The 25278-nt window shown below is 35.7% G+C and overlaps 1 protein-coding gene across 1 annotated transcript in view; it reads right to left on the bottom strand.

The window, feature by feature from the left end:
- MALRD1 (MAM and LDL receptor class A domain containing 1) overlaps positions 1-25278 on the bottom strand; it is a 246978-nt gene that overhangs the window by 166042 nt on the left and 55658 nt on the right. Inside the window, exons 15-21 of the mRNA XM_061468304.1 lie at positions 24517-24669; positions 24276-24381; positions 22634-23001; positions 20080-20492; positions 7146-7233; positions 4156-4332; positions 1552-1729 (exon numbers count right to left, since the gene is read on the bottom strand). Coding sequence (XP_061324288.1) covers positions 1552-1729; positions 4156-4332; positions 7146-7233; positions 20080-20492; positions 22634-23001; positions 24276-24381; positions 24517-24669 — 1483 coding nt within the window. The remainder of the gene's footprint in view (positions 1-1551; positions 1730-4155; positions 4333-7145; positions 7234-20079; positions 20493-22633; positions 23002-24275; positions 24382-24516; positions 24670-25278) is intronic.

Consider the following 25278-nt stretch of genomic DNA (forward strand, 5'->3'; position numbering starts at 1 on the left):
TCTTTTACAGTGATAGAAATACATGATGAGTAAATGCAATATAATCTCATTTTAAACTAGTAACAACATAGCAAAGACTGTTGGAGATGTTTTAATTTAAAGTCCATTTTTGCACTCTGTGGACTAATGTCACAGAAAGTGAACATCTGTCACTAGAACTAGGTAAGTATTTTTCTGTTCAGAAGTTTCCTTATCAGGTGAATTGATGTTGTATGACACAACACTGTTTGTGCTAGTCACATTTGCTAGTCACCTGTAAAGATTTTGTTTCAATAAATCTTAACTGTTATTTTTAACTGGAATATAAATTGCATTAATGCTTTTTTATTAATCGCATTTCTCACTTGAAGAAAAAAAAAAAAAACAGAAAACAAAAAACACCCCAGAAAACAAACACCACCAAAAACCTGGTAAAGCTAAATCTCCATAGAAAAAATCTCCCTGAGGCAAATCAAAGGAAATGTCTTTGGGTGGAGTTAATAATTATCATAAACAATCTACCTGGAATCCAAAATTAATTTAGAAATCTTTGCTGAGAGAACAAATATTTTTCATTTTGCTATGAAGTGATATAATTTATCAGAAAAATGGCAAAATATCAACTAAACTGAATTTAACACTAACTACCATCATTTTGAACTGCATTAGCTGATTATTAAATGACAGCAGAATTAACAAGGTCCACTGCTGGGGTAATTTGTACTGCCCACCCTTGGGCAAAACTGTAGGATAACAATATCTAGTGGAGTGGAAAAGTGCGTATACACTGCCTGGATGAATAAAGAGCATCTGAGAATATATTCACCCAAAACTGATTAAAATGATGACCACCGTCAACTCAATTAAATAGTAGCCAGTGAATTGCAAAGACAGCTTTTAAACAAAGGAGAAATCATCTTGAAAAGAAGTATGAAAGTAGGATAAAATGTTGTAATAGTAGGGAGAGATTATAGAGTTAAAGCAGCAGCAGCCAAACCATGGTTTTGACATGGCAGAGGTAATCTTGCTGGTGCCACAATCAGTGCATAGATGAGCAGAGCACTGTCCCCACTGGATGCTTCAAACAGCCTGCATCCAGCTGGTGGGCTGACAGTTTGGGATGCTACAAGGAGGGTTGATTTCTCATGCCATATGTATTAACAGATTGTAGGCAGCAGCATGTGTATACCTAAAGCTGGAGAATCCATATCTCCAAACTTGTTTTCCCATAAGGGATAACATGATTATACCCAACAAGTCCTCTGGGAGAGGGAGTGCACATGTGTTTCAGTGGATGGGGAGGTACTGAAACTTTTGGCAATCACTTTTAGAAAGGTGTTCAGAAATTTGTACCTGTTTATGAAAATTTTCTATTTTGGTTAATCTTTTGTATTTATACCATTGATCCTGCATATCCAGTTCACTTATTGTCAGTTAATTATATATGTCATTAAGAAATCAGTAAACTGCTTCAATACTGTGAACTGAGCAGTTTTCCCTCCTGGCAAATGCATATATGGCCAAACTCACACATCCCAAGAATGATTTAGGTACCTGAAAAATTGTACTTACGTAGTATGATCAGTTAATGGGCAATGCTTTTCTTGTCCAGGATAAAGATCTGTCCCTCTTCCAAGTTCCCACTTGAATATGTTTGTGGTATGGATGGAATTGCTTCCTGATGTCTGTTCTAGGGTTGGTTGATACCACCCACACTGTTTTTTACCTTCAAAGCTGCAGACTTCCATAACTTTAGATATGAACAGAGAATACTTCATGTTTATAAGAAAAATTAAATCATTAATGGTTTTTAGAAAATGGCAATAAAAATGATTCAATTTATAGTATTCATGAATACTTACACAGTAGTAAAACAGAGCTTCTCCTCCATAGATAAATTATTAAATATATTTTCTATGTTCTTTTCTATTAGAATTCTAATATTGGGAATATACCGATTCTTTTGCACCTCAGTATCTAGCTTCACATGTTTTCTAACCAGCTTTTAGGCCACTGTTATAATCTGTCTTGTGATATACACTGAAATGCATGTAAAATTCATCATCTAAGAATCTGCCAGCTGCTGCATGGTTATTTCTTCAGTACCGTGGACTGATGACACTAGCAACTTACTGCACATTGTGTAGAAAGTCCATAACCAAAACTCTAAGAGAAAACAAATCAATGATTCAAGCAGTTCCCACAGGACTCAAAACCCACATAATAATGCAGCTATTTGGTATTGATGGCAAATACCGAACTTTGTCATACTGAATAAATATGCAGCTGCCTGTGCCTCAGTTTTTGATTTCTGAGCAACTGGACAAGAAAACTGAGTCCACTACTGTTCCTCCCTCACAATGTATCCCCTTGTAAGAATATTGGGGGAGGGAGAAAAACATTAAAAGCATTTATTTTCCAATTCTGCTATGAATATTTATCTTCTGATACATCTTCCTGAATGTTTTTCAGAAACTTTATCTAGGTGATCCAAGGTGAGTTTTGTCACTCTGCAGAACTTTGAAACAGACTGCTATACTCAAATCTAAGCAACTACTGTGAAGATTCTGCAGGGAGAGTTCATTTTAACTCACAAAGCTCAAATACTGGAGTATCTGAGGTAACTTCTACATCAAGAAAACACAGTGCTTTAAGGAGCATATGCTTGATTTCAGCATCCTTGGAGGCTAAAAATGGTAGACTAAGTTTTGATTTATAACTTGTATATCTCCAGTAATAAAGAGTAACACAGCCAGTGTGATCTCATGAGTTATCCGTGTAAAGATTTGTGATGTTTCCGGAGAATGATGAGTGGTGTAATATTGTTTATTCCCCTTTTTTAACAGGTTTTACAAACATTATGCCTCAAATGCCTCTGAGAACATATTTCTGTCAGGACATACTTAACTCCAATTCCAAGACTGTCATTCAAGTGATTAATTGCCATCATTGCTGTGGTAATGGGAAGACTTCAGACAGACCAAATATGCAAAGGTGTATTCTACAACAGCATTTATTTGTCTCAGAAGGAAAGGATGTTTTGCAAAATAACGTAAATTTCTGGGGAAGGGACGACATATGCACACAAGGATATTCTATCCAAAGGGCTCTGCATTTATTTTTTCAAGGCAGAATTTGAATGGTTGTTGGTTTTTGTTTCACACTATAGGAAATTACCCAGTGATACTTATGTATCAGATTTGTTTCTTCCAATTATTCACAAATAAGAAATAGATGGAGTCTAATGTTACTTTTCCTCATTGAGCCCTCAGCCCTGTGACAGATGACTGATTTTCCTACACAATGTGTAATGAATGCAGAGTTTTGATCTTCAGGTAGAATAGTTAAGCTTGCTGAAGGCGAAGTGGTCACCTTCTAGACGTCTGCCCCCCTCATTAATTAAATTCAGAACAGAAGTATTTTCAAGTACTGCACTTTAAGGCAAAACAAAGTCATTGTCTTTCTTCTAAAGTGCTGTAGTGTGAACTGCTGCAACTGAGAAGCAATTAGCAAATGTCTTAGACCTCTTCAAGCAACACATGGTCACCTATCCATTGTCCCAGTTCCAGTGTTCTGATCCCACTATCAGAGCTTTACACGCTGGAACTCACTTCTGCATGGAGTAGGCTGAATTTCACAAACATTGCTGCTGCTGCAAATACCCCAACAAACAAACAAACAAACAAAGTTGAAAACACCCCACCCAAAACCCATAGTCATTTAAACTGGTAAGACGTGGACCCATATCTCCCAAACGCGCAACCCAAACATGAGATTGTAAAGTTATTCTCTCCTTCTTTCTGGACTAGTGAACATTTGAAAAATTTGAGTGTGTCATAGATCATTTAAGTTGAGAAACTATGCCTACTTAGAAAAATTGTCATGTATAGCTACCAATTATTGTAGAATTGCCAATTGTTCCCTCACCCCATTTTAGTAGTAAGTTGAACAAGAATGTCAAGTCTGAATCAGCCCATTAGAAGGCAGAAAGAGCATAACATCACAGATTCTCATGTTAAGAGAAATTTGTTATTGTTTCTTCTAAGGGAAATCACATTAAAAATAGCCATTAGGTGCTGATACCAAAGTGCAAAGGTAAATACAGAGCAGTTAAAACAATGTGTTTAACAGCTGCAAACTAATGAGGTAGCAAAGCAAAAGATCTAGTACGCTTACCACAAGCTGATTCATCAGACTTATCAGAACAGTCAGGTCTAAAATCACACTTCTGGATCATCTGGATGCAGCGGCCTGAGGTTCTACAGACAAAATCCTTCTCTGTGCAGTTGTTCATGGGGAGTGTGGCAGGAACTGAAGTTCCTGGGGTAGCTGTAGAAACTGTTGGCAAGTTTCCTTTGAAAAAATAAAACAACGAAATCTTGAGGGATGGGACCAAGGCATTCTAGATTTGTAATAATTTCTCCACTTGCCACTTCCAGCTATTGTCAGGGGTATAGCATTACTAGAAACATGCCTGGGCAGCCAAACTGGATGATTTAAATGCTGCCCAGCAGGAAATTGATTGAACATTTCCTCAGTGGAAAGCACTAGGGCTGTCACGTTAGCCAACCACCATTCATAAAATCCTTGACACTTGCAGGAACTCATTTACACCTCTTAAATGTTTTTCAAATTTGGTGAGTCCTTTCAAAAGCCAATGTCAGGGAGACTGACAGAACAATCACAGAAAACTTAATTTCAACTTAATTTCCCTGTGAACCAAGGCTAACATTATTTTTATGATAACGGCTTTTTTTAAAAACACATCCTTTACAGCAAATGACTGTGGAAATTATTATGTAACCCTCATACCTTCTAATTTCATCATTTAAAAAAAAAAAGGTAATTCTCATTACAAAAATTATTAGAGGTCTATTAGAGGTCATCATCTTGTTCCACCATTTCCTTTATGTTTCATTCAACTTATTACAACTTCTTTCAAGTCAATTGTCTTTGCCTTTCCTCCTATTCTTTAATATGTAACTTTCTTCAGGCTTACTCTCATTTCTTGAAAACCCTTGCTATTATTTGCCATAAAAAGAATTTTCACTATATAATTCCTTTTTCAAATTTAATTGTTAATGGAATTATTAGCTGTTGTGCACAATGCACCTGAGTGGTACTCCCAAGTTAATTAAAAAGTACATGTGAACACTTTTTAATGTATAACGTGTCTGAGATGACAAGGATTTTTTTCCCCTAAGGCCTGGAGGACTAAGACTAATAAATACCCATGAGCAGGAGCCATATATGTTTCATAATATAGAAAGCATATGTATGATATAAAATGAATTGCACTCCAATCAAATAAAAAGTACTTCCATATAATCCTGATTTAACAAAAAGACTTAGAGGAAGAAATCTTTTGAAGGAAAAATTGCATGACATAATTAATGTATCTACAACTCATAATAATAGCAAAGGCCTTATTGCTAAGAAAATTTTAAATACAAATGCCACATTAAAGTCTTTGCTCCTAATTCACTGGAATAGGAGAAGAAATACTGAAGCACCATAACCTTCATGACACCTGAAAAGAAAGGAGAATATGCTCCTTTTTCTCTTTTGAAGTAGTTAATTTTCTACAATTTGTGAAACATTATTTTATCCAGAGTAAGCTTCAATGAATAGCCTTTGGTTAGGGCAGGCATTCAAATGATGCATCAAAGCAGTATTCTTATATTTCAACATCTTTAATATTACTTCTGAGGGACTTTACCACCAAGATATCAAGCCCATCTCTCCCTGATGTTATTTAAAGTGGAACAACTGGAACAACAGCTCACGCTTAATTCTAGTGTGCAGGGACATGGGGTACCTGCTTTTTTTTCCCCTATTCAACTTGTGTTAAACATGGTGCAACATGCCAGAGCTATTGGCTCTTTTACAGACTATTCCCATAGTGTCTTGGGTATTTTTTTTTTTTTTTTTGGGGGGGGGGGGCGTGGTGGTGGTGTGGGTTTTTTGTTTTGTTTTGTTTTAATTGGGATTTTTTTTTTTTTTTTTGTAGTGTGGACAAGTAAAACAGAGGCAGGATCCTAAAGTGTCTCAAAAATCGCTTTCAGTACTAAAAGCGTTTTTAAATATACAGAACACAAAAACTGTTTCTTTGTCCACAGATCTCAATAAGCACTACTTTTTTATCTTTCCACACAAGACGAGGGTTTTTTTTCTTGTTTGTGAACTCTGAAACTCTGACCTTCTATACTTTCCAACTCTCTTCTCGCTTATTTTTAATACTTTTTTTCATATCTCATTTGAAAACATGTAGGGATTTTCTGATTTGTTCTTTCAATGTTTCCTTCCTGAATAGAAGGCTTTGTTCATTAACTGAATATTTACAAAAAACTTCACATTCAAAATACTATAGTAAATGTTGTACAATGTATAAACTAGGTAATATGTGAGATAATTATCTGCAGAAGAAATATGCAATATACATTTGGTATTCCTAGTAGACCTAATTATACCTACGTGAAGTTTTTGGACTATCAGAATAAAATGTGTCTGCACTAGGATGTTTTAGAGTTAGTGCTAGGATACTAATATTCAGACACTGTCCTAAATTTTGTGCTGTTCTACACCCTATTATGACTGTACATCAACTGTCATGCCATATACAACACTGTAATGCCTGTTGCACTGACATTAGTCCTCTTAAAATCCCTCCTGTGATGAAGTGACACTAGCATCTTAAACATAAGTTTGGGGATATAATATTTTATAATTCTGTAGAACTGTAGGTAGCAATGACTTCTGAGGACAGGCTGCTCTATCACCTGGACTGTTTGTGTGCTGTAACATGAGACAAATAGGCACAGTTAAAACGTTAAGAATTGTTGGGGGGAGGTGAAAGGCTGTATCAAACTGGGATTGCTGAATGAAAGGTCAGTTTGTTTACATGCAGTTAAGTTTCCTTTTCCTTCTAGGAATCAAGCTCTCAAAGTGCTTGGCAGGTGCACCCTTTTTACTGAGGGTCTTTTTTCGACCTTAAGGGCAGAGTAGAAAATATTTTCTGTTGCTGCCTAGAGGCAAAGGTCTGAAAAGCAGGGCAACAAGGGTTTTCTTGTCAGGCAGGAGTCACAGTTTGATGGGGTTTTTCTAGCAGCAATATTTATAAATGACAGCTCACAGCTAGGAGATGTTCATTGTAAGACTGTTCTTACCGTTGTAAAGAGTACAGCCTAGAAAAGACATGTCATCAAGGCCAATGTCTCCTGTGAAACCATCTCCTACGGTACCTTTCACCAAGATCTAGGGAAACAAGAATTACAAAAACATTTTTCAGTGTATAGTAAACTTACCTTTTTCATTCATATCTATTGATTGAGTCATTGAACACATTTCACACTTAAAATGAGATTAAATATGTTCTAGGGGATATGTTCTATTTCATGACAGTATGAAAGACTAATTATTATCAGCTTTCACTGGTGGTCACATTAATCACAGCAAATCATAACAGAATGGTTGGCTTCAAAATCGTGTAAAGCAGTTGAAACATAATTGTGATATAAAATGATGGCAAGACATTATCATAAGTGACATATTATGATTAGCTCTTTTGGTACTTATTGTAATACCATTATTCATGATTAATTATAATAAGATTCATGTGAATAAATTATATACCCTTATACAAATCCCACTGTGATGAAAACAATTAAGCAGGTTAGAGATGTGTTATGGAACTTTTTAAAGAAAACCGGTCTACTATTTCATTAGAGCTTCCAATACTGTATACACCTACTTTCTTGTTATTGTCTATTGTCAAGGAATAGGAGAGGTTAACATTTGAGAAATATTCTCTGGATGACTGAATAAGCCTTTTTTCTTCTGACTCTTGCTGAATGATTAAAAAAATCAAGCGGATGATTAAGGAAACAGTAAGAATTTTCTTTTAATTTATAAATCCTATTCATAAAATTATAGGGCTTTCTCAAGCAATACATTAAAAAAATAAGAAATGGTTTTGCTGATTCAATGGAGTTCAAATGTTAAAGTTATTTCTTTGTCTCTTTTCATTTTATAAATGCTTATGCTACATCTTAGACACAGGGACACATATTAAAGCTTCCACCTTATTCTGGAATGTTGCATAAAATTTCAAGTATATTTTTCATCATTTGTTCCTCAGCTCAACAGACAATTCCTTCAAAGGAATGAAGTATAAATGGTGGCAAAAATACTATAATACCACTTCATGGTTCTGTTAGTTCTAACATTCTTTTGTCGTAGTTTACTTACTTGTGATTATATTTGCGAAGAAATCTTACTTTATCGAAGTAATGAAATACTGCTCTGAACTCAAACATGCAAGCTGCTTCTGTGTAGATGGGTGTCTCAGTTCTTTTGATGAAATTTTATTGATATTTTGGAAACATCTTTGCATCAAATGTAGTTTAAAAAAATATATACGTTTCTATCCCCAGCCCTTCTGATCTCTGAGGAGTGACTGGAATGCAAGGTTATTTTCTGCGAGATTTCTACACTCAATACAAGAAGCAAAGTAAATAAAATTGATTTATTCATAAATTATGTCCATTAGGCAAATGAGTATCTAAGAAGATGGATATATGTCCCTTAGTATGGGTATGCTGAAGATGGGTTGTCGTAGCATAAAATGTATATAATGTGAATGAGAACAGTAAATGTAAGCATTGCTACTTACTACTCTCATCTCAATATGGGATTCTATTTTTCCCCTCAGAATATCCACAAATATTTACACTATTATTCTAGTCTTTTATTTCCTGTTGAGGTTTAAAGGGGGGCAATGTACAGCATTTCTACCAATAGCATAAAAAATGTTTGAAACAGAACAAATGAACACAACTCTTACTTTGAAATGCTATGCAAAAAAAAAAAAAAGAAAGAATTCTTTTCAGTGTAATTTTGACTGGCAAAGACACAGTTGTTTAAGTAAAATTTTGACTCTGTTTTTGAAGCATGAATAATTAAATTACTCATAGTTACTTACTCATAAGTAACCTAAAATTCAGAAAATAGGCAGGGAATTTGTTAAGTCAATTTACACAGTTATTATTAAGACAAACCCAAGCCCCCTCAAAGCTACATTATTTTTCTGTGGGATTGTGCTGTGCTCTGACAGATGATTACTACTTCGCCGAGGGGCTTTGCTACCTGTGCCTATCTCCCCAGCCATCCTTATGTATCATTTTCCATCAAACTTTCCCTGAAGGAGTCTGTACTTCTTCACCTTAAGATGGAATACTTTTATTAAAGGTATAAAATATATCCAAAGATAGTAGAGGCAGGACACAGCTCTGCAGCATTAATGTGATTCAGAATAACCTCCTTATTTCTATGATGATGACTATCATAGTATTACTTAAAATCTCCCCACCAATTTTTATTTATTTATTCATTCATGTACTTTCCTGGGGAATCTGTCACTTTGGCATATAGCATGAACTCAGTATGTAACTCAGAAAATGTAACAGGGGTGTAAATATAGATTTAAAACTGAAAATAGAACCAATTTATGAGTTAGTGTTGTAGTGTAAAACTTAGTCTCTCTGCAGCTGTGGCTAAACATTGACTACTTAAATTAATTTGCTAGCTGAAATTCTGCAAACTTTATAAGCTATTATTAAACAACCTCCAGGGAACTCATCTACCATGAAGCTCATTTCACATTTCATATATTATTTGAATGAGAATAAATAGTTCCCAATTTCTCCAGCTTTCAGAGCTCTAGAGATCCAGTCTCAATGAAGTCTATAAAGGTAGCAAAAGGTATGAAAAGCAAAATGTACTCAAATACACAAAAGGATTGTTCCCTTAAGATCTTACAAAAAATGGTTTTTTGAAGGGTGAAGGAATGTTATGACAAGTGTTAATAGAGGCATTACAATGAGTAATACTGTTCTGTATAAATGTTCCATTTTTACAATAATGCTATTTGTTGTCACTAGCTATTTCCCCGCTGAAGGTTAGCAAAATAAAATTTTAATTTCCACTGTGAGGTATTAAAAATTCTGAAGATTTCTGAATGTTGAGGAAACAGTGTTATTAGTTCTAATGTAATTACTTAGTAATATAGGCAGACAAACTCTCAGGTTTATCACAGAAAGTGTCAACTGTTTTATTAGTAGTTGGAGCATGCCAATTTGGACTAGGTTTGTTATAATTGTTTCTGTCAACTAACAATGTGATTGGTGTGAAGAGGAAAGAACAACCACACAGGTAATAGTACAAATAACTGACAGAACACTTTGTGATCAAAGCCTTTTGTTGTAACTTATTGAAAGCAGATGAAGGATTTCACTACATTTTTCTGAAGAAAACTACTCCTATATTTTAATGCCATGCATAAATAAAATAAAATGTCTCAAAACATTTCATCAAGAAAAGTAAGCAAATATAAGTGGAGACAGACCCTCAGCTACTAGAAAGGCTATCAATATTAGGTCACCACCACATTTTAATAATATACATAGAAAAGCTGGGTATTCTACTGCCTATATTCAAAGCCCATCAGTCCGTTCCTTTTGTGTCTAACCAAAAATGCTTTAGAAGTTAATGTCTCAAGACTTCAAAAGTTGAAACAAAGTCCTTTCACACAGGTGTCCAAGTGATCTTAAGGTTATACACATCAAATACAAAAAAATGTGTGTCAAATATTTGGTGGTTTACAGTGTTTGGTTTTACAAGATGATAAAAACACTAGTTCTAGTTCAATAAAGCACTTTATCACACTTCACTATAAGCTTGTGAACCCTTATGCTTATTTATGATGTTTTTTCAAGCATTTCTACACAGTACAGGAAAGAACCACATTTCTATCCCATTTCAGACTTTTCACTGATGTCAGTGGGACAGCTGACAAGCATAATATTAATAAATGTTTACATATTCCAAGAGTCAGTGCTTTACTGTATTAAGGCCACAAAACATCAAGAGAAACATCATGTCTTCAATCAGTAATATTAACATTGGGAGAATTATTGTGCAAGCAGTATATAGTTAGCACCTAAAAATTTTTGAGAATCTGGCTTTATAAAACATTATATCCTGCCCACATGTGAAACATTCATCTAGTAATTACAATTTCACAAGATTATGGCAGAATGAATTTATTTACAAAAGCAACTTAGATTGTAAATGTGAAGTTAAAAAAAAAAACAAACGCCCCCCCCCCCCAATGAACAAAAAAACAACTCAATCCAAAAACACAAACCCAGAAAAATGGAAGGAAAAAACCCAACCCTTTAAGCCTGAAAATATTTTTCAGTCTCAAAATTAACTTCATTTCTGTTCAGGTGGCTACAGGCACCCAAAAAATGCAACTGAACAAAACCCATGAAATATTTGAAATACTTTCCTGGTATCTTGCATGATTTCTTTGTTTTTAAACTGTTCTCTGTGCTTTGAAATCCACTTGTCAAAAATGACAATACTGATGTTTAGAAATTACTTTAAAAGAAATAAAAAAAAGAAAAAAAAAATCACAGTACTTTTTGCCTTTCAGATATACTGCACTGCACCACATACATTTTCAAGACGTAAGTTCCCTGTATTTTACTTCATACTGTCGATACTGAATAACCTTCACTATCAACACAATATTCAGCACCAACCACAAAGTCTTACCATTGTTTTTCTCTCTTTTCCACAAGTGTCCCAATTCCCTCATTGTCCATTCACCATGTACATTGTTTCTCAACTAGATTGTGGACTGGTGAAGAAACCTGAGCATGAATTATCCAGACTAGGGTCTACAAAAGTTTTGAATGAAGCATGGACATAAAATATGTCAACTTTGGTCCCTGGCCCACTATAACCCTCCAAGGCAGTTTTCTGGTCATGAGGACACGACATGGTGAAGGAGCCTAGGTCAAGTGCAAGTATTAGAACTGTCATAACAAAAGACATTGATATTTCAACAGTTCAGACATGAAGTAATCCACATAATTTGGCCTGATATCAGTATCCTCTGGCACCCAGCTCCCAGACACGTTGTAACCATCTCTGCACGTTGCATTGTGCCAGGACAAATTCTAATATGACCCGGGAGTTAAATATCAGTAACACAGCAACTCTACAGAGATATCTAGGTTATACCCTGGGCTGCATAAAAATAGCATGGCCAGCAGGTTGAGAGAAGCAACTCTCCCCCTCTGCTCTAGTCTTGTTAAATCCCACCTGGCAGTATGCAACCAGTTCTGGGGCTCCCACCATAAGAAAGATGTGGACCTACTTGAGTTGTTCCAGATGAGGGCCACAAAAATGATCAGAGGGCTGGAACACCTCTTCTATGGGGAAAGGCTGAGAGAGATGAGGGTTTTATCAGCCCAGATAAGAGAAGGTTCTGGTGAGATCTTATTGCAGCCTTTCTATACTTAAAGGGGCTTTATAAGAAAAATGGAGTAAAACTTCACAAAGGTCTATAGTGGTAGGACAAGGGACAACAGTTTTAAATTGAAAGAGGATAAATTTAAAGGTTCTGGTGAGATCTTATTGCAGCCTTTCTATACTTAAAGGGGCTTTATAAGAAAAATGGAGTAAAACTTCACAAAGGTCTATAGTGGTAGGACAAGGGACAACAGTTTTAAATTGAAAGAGGATAAATTTAGATTAGATATAAGGAAGAATTTCTTACAATGTTGGTTGTGAGACATTGGAAAAACTTGCACAGAGAAGTTGTGGATGCCCCATCATTGAAGGTGTTCAAGGTCTGGTATGACAAGCTTTGAGCCACTTTGCATCTAGTGTAAGATGTTGCTGCCAATGTCATTGAGGTTGGATTGGGTGATCTTTACAAATTCCTTCCAACTCAAGCCATTCTGTGATTCTATGATCAATGAAGGATTAAAAAATGGTGGTAACAGTTCCTTTCCAATATTATTAGTAGTCAATAAACAAACAATTGCTCCAGAGGCAACTTCACAGCAAACTATGGGTCTGCCAGCAATCAGAGGCTTCACATCGCCACAGTGAAAATAAAACTGAGAATGATGACTATAAACACATAAGAAATCAATAGAAAGAACAATGTGAAAATCAAAAAGTAGTGTGCAGCGTGCAAACAAGTGTCAGGGATGAAAGACACCAACACTCAGATCACGGATGAAGAAAAATAGTTAGTGGCCAGAAAGACAACTACCAAGCTGCAGCAAATATGGCTGGATATCCATGTGTTAAATAGAATCCCAAGTTTTTCACTGCAGAAATGGTTGGAAGAGTAGGAAGCAACAGAAACATATGGTAAACTTTACAGGCCAGAAAAAAACAAAAAAGGAAGAAAAATCCCTGAATAGTCATCTCAGCCGATTATTAGAAAAGTGCAAAGGAGAAGGGTAGAAGGAAGATGAAGAATGTGAAACTGAAAGTTGAAATTGAAGCTGTTGCTCAAAGGAGTGGAAGTCCATGACTACATCTTCGTGTGAAAATTGTTACGAAGCAATAGATCAAAAGCAGTAACAGAAAAATGAAAGTGATCACAAGTGGGAATTGAAGGTGAAATAAACATAGAAGTCCTAGATAAATTCAGAGCTGCTTCAACACCAGATTTTAATGGAAGATATGTAACTGCTCAAACACACATTTTCAAACTCCTACTGAATGTTGGCATGCACTGAAAATAAGGCCCTGAACAAGGAAGCAAGCACACAGTCAAATCCAGGCAGAAGGCTAACAACACTTGACAACAATAAACCTGGTTCAGTAAGAGCAAAAGCAACTGGAAAAAGCCTGAAATCATAGTTAGAATATCAAAAAGGGTGATCCTCTCTGTGCACTGAAAGCTGTCTGCAGCACAATGCCTCATCGCATGAGGACAGATGTACCAGAGGTTATGTCAGCTGTCCAGTTAATGGCAGTGTGTGTCTCTCAGTGGGCTGCTGCCACATCCACAATAAGAACAAAATAGGCAGTACATCAGGGATGGAAGGGTATAGCCTCATTATTGTGAAAATAGCTGTTAACAGACTTTTCTTTACTTATTGATCGCATTCACAATTTCTTGCACACAAAATATCCCTCAACAATGAATTGTACACAGGCCATCCTAAAATAGGATTTTTTTGTTTTGATTATGTTGCATAATAATTTCACAGAGTACCTCTCATTCTCTGTATTCATAGAATCATAGTATGGTTAGGGTTGGAAAGGACCTTAAGATCATCTAGTTCCAAGCCCCCTGCCATGGGCAGGGACACCTCACACTAGACCATGTTGCCCACAGCTCTGTCCAACCTGGCCTTGAACACTGCCAGGGATGGAGCATTTACCACTTCTTTGGGCAACCTGTTCCAGTGCCTCACCACCCTCACAGTAAAGAACTTCTTCCTTATATCCAACCTGAACTTCCCCTGTTTAAGTTTGAACCCGCTACCCCTTGTCCTATCACTGCAGTCCCTAATGAAGAGTCCCTCTTTGGCATCCTTGTAGACCCCCTTCCGATACTGGCAGGCTGCTATGAGGTCTCCATACAGCCTTTTAAGAGAAATAATTAATGACCTTTCTCTATGGAGCTTCTTTATGACACTTGATTTGCTGTTTCTCTGTACATCTCAGCCACCTCTCTAAGAGTAACACTCTTTACCCAAGTATTCTAGAAAGGGTCAAACATTCCTACCTTTTCCACCCACTCTCTCCCCCTCTCCCCACCCAGAGCTTCCTGCTCCTAATGTATGGGAAACTACACAATTACTTTGATTTGTTTTCTCATTATATATAGAAGCCGAAACTGTTCAAAACTAGTTTCTTTCTAACACTATGAGTAGTAAGGGTACATCTTAGCTGCGTGTACTGATATGCAACTGTAACAGGCTGAAACATAGTCTTCTCACATTGCTTTTCACACTAGGAAATAGCCTCTTCTTGGAACAATAGAAAGGTATGCACAGGCTTCCAGTAAAGCTGCATGCAACTAGAATGTGAGTAAGCTTGATCAGCTCCATTTTCTGGAGTACACCAGTCCATAATTTCAACCTGACACTAACAGGTTAATGATTAGAGAAGACTGGAAAATCCTCCCACATTTAAGTTAACCTACAAAAGTATTAACTTTGTTCTAGGATTTACAGCAACAGAAGATAGAGAAAAAAAAAAAGAAAGCAAAAAGCTGTAGCTGTAACTAGTCATATTGACAGTCATCTACTGTCTCGTAGATGCTGTAAGAGACAACTCACATCATACTATGTAGCATCAAATGACACAAAAGCATTTTACAAGACAACTAAGTTAATTCTTTTTGATACATTTACAACCTACAGTAAAATGCCAACAAAGTCCGTTGAATGAGAACATCTGAAACAACACTGGTCAGCACTTATGCTTTGATAGCTTAGCCTGAATAAGAGACAGGCATATTCAGAACACCAGAAGAATGCAAAGACACAAGTCACATTTTGTTTTATCAAAACAGGTGTCTGTTTCAGGAAAGGATACATTTTTTTCCCCAAACTGACAAAACTTCAAATATACAAAATTGTCTTGTGAATGGTGCAACCACAATAGCTGAAAACAGCATGTTGGAGTGTCAAAGATACAAACAGTAATGTACAAAAAAGATAAGGGAATGAACTATGCTTCACCTGCCTGTTTTCCCATGTTTGGTCTTATTCCAAGCCAAAAGTCTAATTTGCACCATAGCCAACATAATCAGGCATATATGTTTCAGAATCAGGAACTTAAAATACAGATAATTTGTATTCTGCACTAAGAACAACATAAAAATAGCACATCAGGTATTAAAAATAGTAACCAGATGTCTAGGGTTGAACAGTAGCAGTCATTTTTCTCCTCCTTAATAGCTTGTGTGATGCTGTGTTTTTGACTTTCGGCCTGAGAACAGCACTGATAACATCAATGTTTTTAGTTGTTGCTAAGTCATGTTTACTCTGACCAAGGACTTTGTGAGTCTTATGCTCTGCCAGAGAGGAGGGGAAGCCGGGAGGAAGCAGAGGCAGGACATCTGACCTGAGCTAGCCAAAGAGGTATTCCATACCACAGCACGTCATGCCCAGTATATAAACTGGGGGCAGTTACCTGGAAGGACTAGACCACTGCTCAGTTGGACTGGGTATCAGTCGATGGGTGGTGAGTGGTTGTGTTCTTTTCCCTTGTTATTTCCCTTATCAATATTATTATTGGTGGTAGCAGCAGTGATTTGTGTTATACCTTACTTACTGGACTGTTCCCATCTCAATCTTTCAGTTCTCCTCCCCATCCCTCTGGGAGCAGAATGGGTGGAAAGGGGTGAGTGACAGAGACTGCATGGTCTGATTTACGGCTGAGCTTAAACCATGACACCAGAGAAAGAAGGTTAGTTATTATTTGTGTCTGTAGAACATAGTGTTATTCTGTATTCATAGCAAATGTATTATTCGAGTTGTCAATCAATATTCTACTACTTTGTAAGCTAATACCTAACTGATGATAGGATTAAAATTGTTACAGTGGATTTGGTTGTTTTATTTTTCTTAACCACTTATAAAAATAGGAAAATAGCAAATGTATCTTGTATCTAATTGCAATTTTATTTTGCATATAAAGTTCCATAAATCTAGTATATTTCAATAATTTTTCATTATTTATTTTCTCCTGATTTTGGTCCTTGTTTTTCACGCTTAAAGGGAGAAAGTTTTACATTTGAAGGGAAATGTAAGGTTTTATATATGATGCTCAAAATACTAAAAGTTTTAGTAATTCTACTCAATATAGTATTAATAATTAATCAAGTACAACGTATTTGCATTTTTTTAGTTTCATAACAGTCAACAAAAAAGACCAATCATTATTAAATAATCACAAAATATTAGACTCCTTTATGCATTACTTACGCTTTATATTACTTATGCTGAGTATCAAAGGACTATAATCACCTTCGCTAACAGAAATAAAGATATATATATTGCAGATAAGCAAAAAGTGAATTGGATTGGGGTAAAGGTTATTATAAAGGTAATTATTTTTCGGGTTTTTTTTTTTTCCCCTCAGCAATATGTTTTGCAATATAGTCAAGTTGTCTTAAGTATCTTTTGGTGGACACAGTAAATATGTGATTTATATTATGACTAAAAGCAGACTATGCTGCCCAAAAGGACTGAAGTACAGAGTTTTGCCATTGTTCACATAATAACAACCATTTCATTTTTCTGTATCCAAATGAAATTTGAATTCATAGAGCAAGCTAAGACAGCTATATTTATCTAAGAATTTTTGCACTTTCTTTTGTTCAGAAACTATTTCAGGTGTTATGATTATTGAAGGGAAATAAAAGTAAACGCAATTCATCATCAATATAAGTAGGCTACCATAGACAGATTTTTATTTTGCTACCTTTTGAAATTTAAGGAAAATACATGTAAGTAAATTCTCAGAGAGAGTAAAATAAATGTAGATCAAGTACATTAAGAGCCTATTCTTTTTCATGTTGATACAAGTGTCCCATATAATAAAAGGGGCATCTTGAAATATATTTAAACTTGTAATTTTTACCAAAAAAAAATCTTTAAAAAAAGTCTAATTTCTTGTAAATTATTAAATCTTTTGCAGATTTCTATGTCATACCAGCTCTGAATTCAAAGGGAAATTCTAAATTACTACAGCTGCCAAACTGAGTTTTATAAGCATGGTTTTTGGACCAATTTTGTTATTTGGCTCAGAAAAATGCATTCCTTTCATTTAAATAGGCTAACCTTAAATTTCCCTTCCACTCACCTAGCTACTCCTGTTCTGCTCCTTGATGTCACATTTAACCCCCTGCTGTAAAACATCTGATTGAACAGCAGCAAACTTCAGCCACTGTTTGATTTCAGCTAGAACAAAGGTTTCCTGAGAAATTTAAGATTGTGAGGTTTAGTGGGAGCTGGTGTGAGCAAAGGAAGTCCTTATGTGCTGTTCACCTTTGGGTTTCTGCCAGAGCATTCAATTAAAGGCCTTACAGTTTCATATCTATAGAGTTCCAAACTTTCAAAAGGTGATGAGGCTTTCAAGAGATCCTCAAATATCTTGCTTTGTTGCATTGAATTTTTAGCTGAGAAATCATCCTTTTCTTAGCAGTTAATATATAGGCACAGTCATTTATATATTCCCCAAGTTAGCTTCCTATGTTGGTAAATAAACTGAAAACATGAGTTTGATTCATAATGCCTCTTGGAATAAATGATAGACTTACATAGAGAAGAGGAAGAGGTGGTGGTATCAGCTCTTCTAGATATATGATCACCTCTTACATTTTGAAGAGAAAAAGCAAGATATAGGTTTGTGTTTCAAAAACTTAGGTCATCTTTGGTCCTAGAGGCTAACATTTTCTATTCACTAGGAATTTCTGAAAATCCTAACATGACTGATGAGACACTCAGGCTAGAAATTAAGAAGATTGGGAAATGAAGATAGATATTTTGACCAGGAAATTACTAAAAAGTTCTATCTTATTTTCAGACTCTCAAGAAAGGAAAATCCATTCTCAAGTGAATCTAAACATTTTCTTTGACCTATGGAGGTGATCTACAAGACTTTCTTGATGTGAACAGATGTGAAAACACTAACTTTATAGGGTGTAGGGTGCAAAACATAGTAAACATAGAGGCTACAACTGTAACAGTCACTCAGCCAGCAGACAGTCCCAAACTGACAGGCTGTTATAGTATACATCTCAGTATAAAAAAACTCAGAGAAAAAGTGATAACAGACTGTGAAGATTTCCCTATCACCATCACATCCTTAGCCTTGGAAGTAACCAAACACTATACACATCAAAGGAAAATTGAAAAGAGGTCAGCACATGGCAACTTATTAGCAAAAGAAAACTTGTTCTCAAAATTCCTGAGTTTTGAAGGGTTGCAGGTTCTGACACAGCAACCTGTCATAACAAATGTGATACACAAAAAGAAACATAAGGTCTTGACCTCTTTCTTCTGAACAAATAATCACATTATATCTTACACTCCATGCCCAATGACTATGGAAAGCAACACTATATGAAAAAATTGCAAGATATTTCCATTCCCAGCACAGAACAGGGCAAGTACAATAGAAAACCTTACAACGTTATCACTTTAAAAATATTTTAAGTTACTTAACAACCTTTTTAGCTCTCAGGAGGTCAAGTATATGACACATGGGTTTATAGTTCTTTATACAAACTAGCAGGTGAAGGACAGGTTTTCTTATTTAAAACACTAACACAGAAAAAAAAAAAAAAGAAAAAGAAGAAAAAGAAAAAGAAAAAGAAAGTCTTTGTTAGCATTATATTGATGCTTGTTTACATTCCTACAGCAAAGGGTTTTGACCAAAAATGAGCACTCTTCTTCCAGCTGGCTTTTCCTCCAAAGAGGACAGAACTTCTTTCCACTTAAAAATTATATTTTGTGAAATAAATATGGGACAATCTAAAGAAAATATTGCATTATAGCAGACTTAAAAGGAAAACCTTTCTTTTTATAATATGCTTTAGGGGGGTTCCAAGTTAATTTTATGACCAGTTGGCAGCCAAATGACCTAATATCTCTTGCTCTTCTAATAAGCCTGCAGGTTCATTAACCCAACCAGAATAAACAGATTATGCATAGTGAAAGGTAAATAACATATACAAGTTTAGATTTGTAGCTGTAACTTACAGTATCTTTTTCCAAATGATATTTGATCCTTGACCTAGCCTTTCACCCAAACATTTCAAACTGATATTTTTTGTGACATTATACATTTAAAGATTAACTTGCAATGCTGGAAAAATAAGGCAGAGAAGAGGATATTCCTTATAACAGTCCTTCTTTCATGAATGAATCCAATTTTTTGCCAAATTGTTCTGTAGCAGATTCAGATAAGGTAGTTTCACCAAATGCTTAAAAAAAAAAATAACATCTACTTCAAATACCATATGTTCCTGTTCAAAGCATTAAAATTAAGTATTTTAGGGGGAAAAATAAACAAACAAAAAAGCCCTCCCCACCAAAAAAAAACCCTGAAACAGAAACCAGACATACTCAATGGAAATAAAAATAAGCCTTAAAAATATATGTCAAAGTAAATTTGATCAGACAGCTAGAAATAGCTTCGAGATTGCTATTATAGCAGTTATATACTTCATTCAGCAATTAGGCACTTTGCAACCTAGAAGGATCATACCTGGAATGGCTTAGAGCTGCTGATGTAGAGTGTCTGTCGGATCCATCTGTTTCCTTGATTTCCAAACTTGTACCACAACAGCCATCCACCAGTATTACTCACAGTTCTCTGAAAGACTGACAGCTTGTGAACTTGTTTTCCAAACATATGATAATGAAAGCGAAAAATGCATGTTCCATTGGCAGAAGGGTTGAAGAGAGGACTAAGCAAAACTGCTTTATCTTTAAATCGGTGTGGATCAGAGGACTCCATGTAGAGGTAGTGTCCCCGCACTGTCCCTGTTGTGTGATCCTTTAAAGGGCCTGTATTAACTGTGGGGGTTGGACCCTGTATTCTGATCCAGTCAAAGTCATCCTCAACATCCTGCTCCCAGTTGCACAGCCCATTTTCAAAGTTACACTGTAGGTCAGGGTCTGAAACATAAACAGAACAGACTGTCAAGTGAAAGCAGTATCAAAAGGTGATTGTGATTTAATGTATTTTTCTCCTTGCAAAAATGTCTAATACAGAGAAAATCACATATCTTTTTGCAAAAAAAATCCCTCTGAAGACTAAACATGCACTTCCCTGGACCACAAAGAAAAATAAATCTTTACTTATTTAACTCCTTTTCAATACGTATCTGGGAAACTACATAAAAAAATGTATTGAATAAATAGAACTGTAAATAAATTTTTGTTACTAAATACTATTAAATTTATGTATTTTTTTTTAATTTCAGCATGCCAAGTTTTTTAACTGAAATTTTACTCAGTTAAGTAGTTAAGGAGTTAAGACTGAGGTTAATTGGAGTAAATAAACTGCACAATTCAGCCCTGTAGGTATGTGCAATAACTGATCTAATACGTTTTCGCACAGCAGAAGTAGTCCTAAAATGGGTTGTGGTTTAGATCATTATTATCCTCAGTGATAGCAGCATGATAGCTTTATCAATGCAAAATTCAAAAGAGGCATTTGTAACAGTTTATTATGATAACTTTATTTGACACCAAGGCAAAATATATTGATTAGCTCAATTACTTTTAATTTAAAAAAATAAAATGTGTCTCAGAGGTGGAAAACTGGCATTTCATCTTCAAATCTGCCCCTCACAAACAGTAACTGACACAATAGCCTTTCTGTTAATTAAGCTGTTAGTTTTTGATGCTTAAAACTGCAAGTCATATTCTATTTTCTTACTGTAGAACTCAAAATGGGTTATGAAGAAGATAAACATTTTACAAGTGGGAAAAATGAGATAGGCTGCAAAGCCTTCACTTTCTTTTCAATTCAGATCAATGTTAAGTTGATATTCAGAAAATATCAGTGCAGCCTCATATGCTCCCAAGCACATAAGTTGTCCCCTGTTTGTCAAACTCATTGTGATTTGCATTATTTAGTTACCTCAGGACATGATAAAGCAACTGCTAGGCAATTTTGTATTATGTTAATGTTCTTGAGTTCTTAAAATTGATGAATGCATCCTTTGGGGAGAAAATCATCAACAGCACCTTTTCGCACTACAAGGTGAATGTCAAAAATGTGACCGACCCAGATCGTTCTTCAGTATTTAGAAATTTTTTCTTTAAAAAGGGATAGTTATGCCCGGTATGGCTAGTGTCTTCCAGTACAGATACTTTTTCTAGGTAGAAAAAGTATAGGTCATAAAAAGAGATAGGACATACGTTCCTCTTGCTCCATGTACATCTTCCACTGTATTTCCATCAGTAGAATCAAAGGCAAAATCATCTGGCACACTGTGAATCCTTTCTTTTAACTTGTAATGTATGCGTGTGTTTGTCATGGTTTAACCCAAGCTGGCCCCCTCAACCCCTCAAGTGGGATGGGGAGAAGAATAACAATAGAAATAATGACAACAATAATACTAATTCTAAAAATGATAATAACAGGAAACAAAACCAAAACCAAAAAAATAAAAGGTGAAATAAAATTTCAGAAAACCCAAGTCATGCACAGTACAATTCCTCACCACCTCCAGACTGGTACTCAGCCTATCTCTGAGCAGCAATGGGGATTCCCAACCAACTCCTCCCAGTTTATATACTAAACATAACATACTGTGGTATGGTACCCCTTTGGCTAGTTTGAGTCAGGTGTCCTGTCTCTGCTCCCTCCCAGCTTCTTGTGCCCCTCCTGACTGGTAGAGCATGAGACTGAAAAGCCCTTGATCAGGGTAAGCGCTACTTAGCAACAACTGAAATACCTCTGTGTTAGCAGCATTGTTCTCACACTAAAGCCAAAACACAGCACTGCACCAGTTACTAGGTAGAAAATTAACACTATCCCAGCCTAAGCTGAGATAGTGTTTTATTAAAGTTAAAGAAATACGATTAGTTTGGATAAAAGGGATTGAACCACATTTACCCTCAGTTATAACACATCATATGCATTTATGTTAAAAAAAATTAAATTCAATCTTTTTCATCAATACCTATATTCAGTTGAATCAGCACTGGCTGTGACATTGATAGGCTGTAACTTTTTTACTTCAGGGATGAATTTGAAAAGTAAAATTTGGTTTGATATAAAGTGAGAAGTAATGGAAATTACTTACTACAGCTGTCTTCATCTGATGCATCCCCACAGTTATCCACAAGATCGCAGACCAGTAAACTGTCAATACATGCTTTTGTGTCTCTGCACCAGAAATGATTAGGACCTTCACAACTTAATGCTGGAGGTGGAAGAGCACAGTTTTCAAATGTAATATCATCAATAGCTGAGACACCGTCATAAAAACCTAGACTGATTTTATCAAGTGAGAATTGGAAAGGATGTGGAAGGCGCCCAAGCTGAATGACTTCCTTCAGCCATTGATCTCCCTCATTGTAATATGCCCTCCAAAGGACAGTAGGTTGTTTCAGTCCATCCACAAGCAATTGCATCTCTGCTGCCCCAACTGAATGTCCATAATTGTAATACCTAAAAAGATTTAAAAAAAAAAAGGGTGAAAAATAATGAGAATGGATCATATTAGGTATAATGGCCAGTATCTTTTTTTTTTTTTGCTATAGCTCTATGAAATATAGGCATTCCACAGTGCCTATTATCTAGCTTCATGTAATTCAATCTAGCTACATGTAATTCAACCCACTTTCTGAATGATGCTAGCATAGTCTGCTGTATGAGTCTAAGGCTCATTTCAAGAACTGAAGATCATGAGAGAAACAGCACACTTCATTAAAACCCATAACTGAAGAGACATTTGCTTTCATATTAAGCAATGAACACTGCTCACTCGGGTTGCATACGTTTTATAAATTCAATTTAATATACAATTGAAAAGTTTCAAGAAGGAAAAACAGGACACTTACTGAATGCAAAAATGCACATTCTACCTGTGTTATAGTTAACATCTTTTATTTTACAGCATTTCTGGAGCATCTCAAAGCATTAAAAATCATAAATACTTAGGTGAGCAACTGTACAGCAAAATTGGGACAGAACCAACAGTTTGTAATTTCCAGACCTATACTCCAATTTCAAGTCTTGAGTCTTTGATAAAAAGACATTTCCTCTTCCTACGGCAAATGTATTTGACAGCACCAAGAAAAACGGCACTTAATATCATCAAAGTCAGACCAAACATTTATTTAGAGAGTAGCACTACTTTTGACCTTAGTAAATGAATCATCATAACTTTTTCTGGCCCTCTTTGACAAGATTGCACAAGGACGGAAACAAGACAGTAACTAAAAGTTGATTGTTTTGTGTTTTGTTTAGTCTTTTTTTTTTCCCCTATCTGTGTATATAACCAAAGGATTGGAAGCAAAGCACCAGTTCTGGCACTGGAGCTCCTGCTTAAAGATGGTACAATCCAGTTTGAATACTGTAGGCAAACCAAGGAGCTACTAGATTTTTAGATGGTTTCCTTGAACAAAATTCCACAATGTTTTCAAATCGACTGAAGTAGAAACATTAGCATTTTTGTGGTATTTGTCTGTGTGTATGTAGACAGAATCCTTTAACATAATTGTACTCCAAGCCTGACAACAGTCATCCCTATGTTTCAATTCTGTTCTCCAAGTGCTTCAGCTTATTTCTGCATGTTTTCGGTGAAGTCTGTATGATTAACAAAAAAACCCAAATAAATACTGCAGAGGAAGGTGTGTCTATTGTAAACTATAACCTCAGTTTTAGTCCAAGAGAAACAATGTGAGACGATCCATACATTTTAAATCTAAGTTATTTCATACCAAAAGGACAATGTGCAATTTGATCCAGTTTGTCTGAACTTTGGGCTTCGTAGCTGAGCTATTTGTGAAATGCTGCTGCTGGTTTTCAGAATGAACATGAAATGACCTATCAAATTAAAAGAGAAAACAAATTTTCAGGCTGAAGCAAAAAAGTGTTTCTAAAAGATCTTAAGCATTCATGGTCTCTGCTTAAAATCTGATTAAAGGGCAGATGTATCTATTCAACTTCTCTGTTTCTTACCTTCAGGCTTGTCATATGTGTGATCCCGGAGCGGAGCTTGCTTCTGAAAAGCAGGTGCAAGATCACTACTGGAACTTCTTACCCAGTCAAAGCCATCTGCACTTGCAGCTTCAATCCAGCCACAGCTTTCTCTTTCAAAGTCACATACAGCAGCTGAAATTAAGGAAACATTTTACTTTATCTCTGCACATGACGTTACTAAACAAACTTTGTAGTATAAAAAGGCCATAAAATATTTCCAGTATGTCGCCAGTATTTCTTTCTTCTAGAAAGAAGTCTAGGAAAGAATGTGAGGAGGCAGAGTATAGCCTCATATCAGAGATGAGGTATTTGTTTCATAACAGTTGGGTAAAACAGCAGTCACACAAGAACAACCAAGCCATCATTATATGCAATGCATTCAGTAAAACAAGCCCTTCCCTCTAAAGGCACTGTAACCAAAGCACTCAAAGCAATTGAGGAGGTGCTGAAAATAGACTTCACAATCCTCAGGTTACAGAGCAAGAGAACACAGAGCACACAAAGCTGTAAAAAGCCTTCTGCAAGATCTTGTGGGGAATCAGTGTTAGAGCCAGAAATCAAATCCCTTTTTTCCTGAAACTCAGCAAGTATACTAATAATAACAAAGCTCTTCCTCTAGTTATAATGCGAATTAAGTAAAATATTGGGCATTACTGAGATACTATGATATTGGTAATCTCTGAAACACAAACTACTGAAGTGAAAAAGATTTGGAAAACATTCAACAGCATTCTTCAATTC

This window comes from Pezoporus flaviventris, unplaced genomic scaffold, assembly GCF_033815535.1.
Source record: "Pezoporus flaviventris isolate CSIRO_AGI_PZ_B2104156 unplaced genomic scaffold, CSIRO_AGI_Pfla_v1 ptg000047l, whole genome shotgun sequence".
In the NCBI taxonomy this organism is placed as follows: domain Eukaryota; kingdom Metazoa; phylum Chordata; class Aves; order Psittaciformes; family Psittacidae; genus Pezoporus; species Pezoporus flaviventris.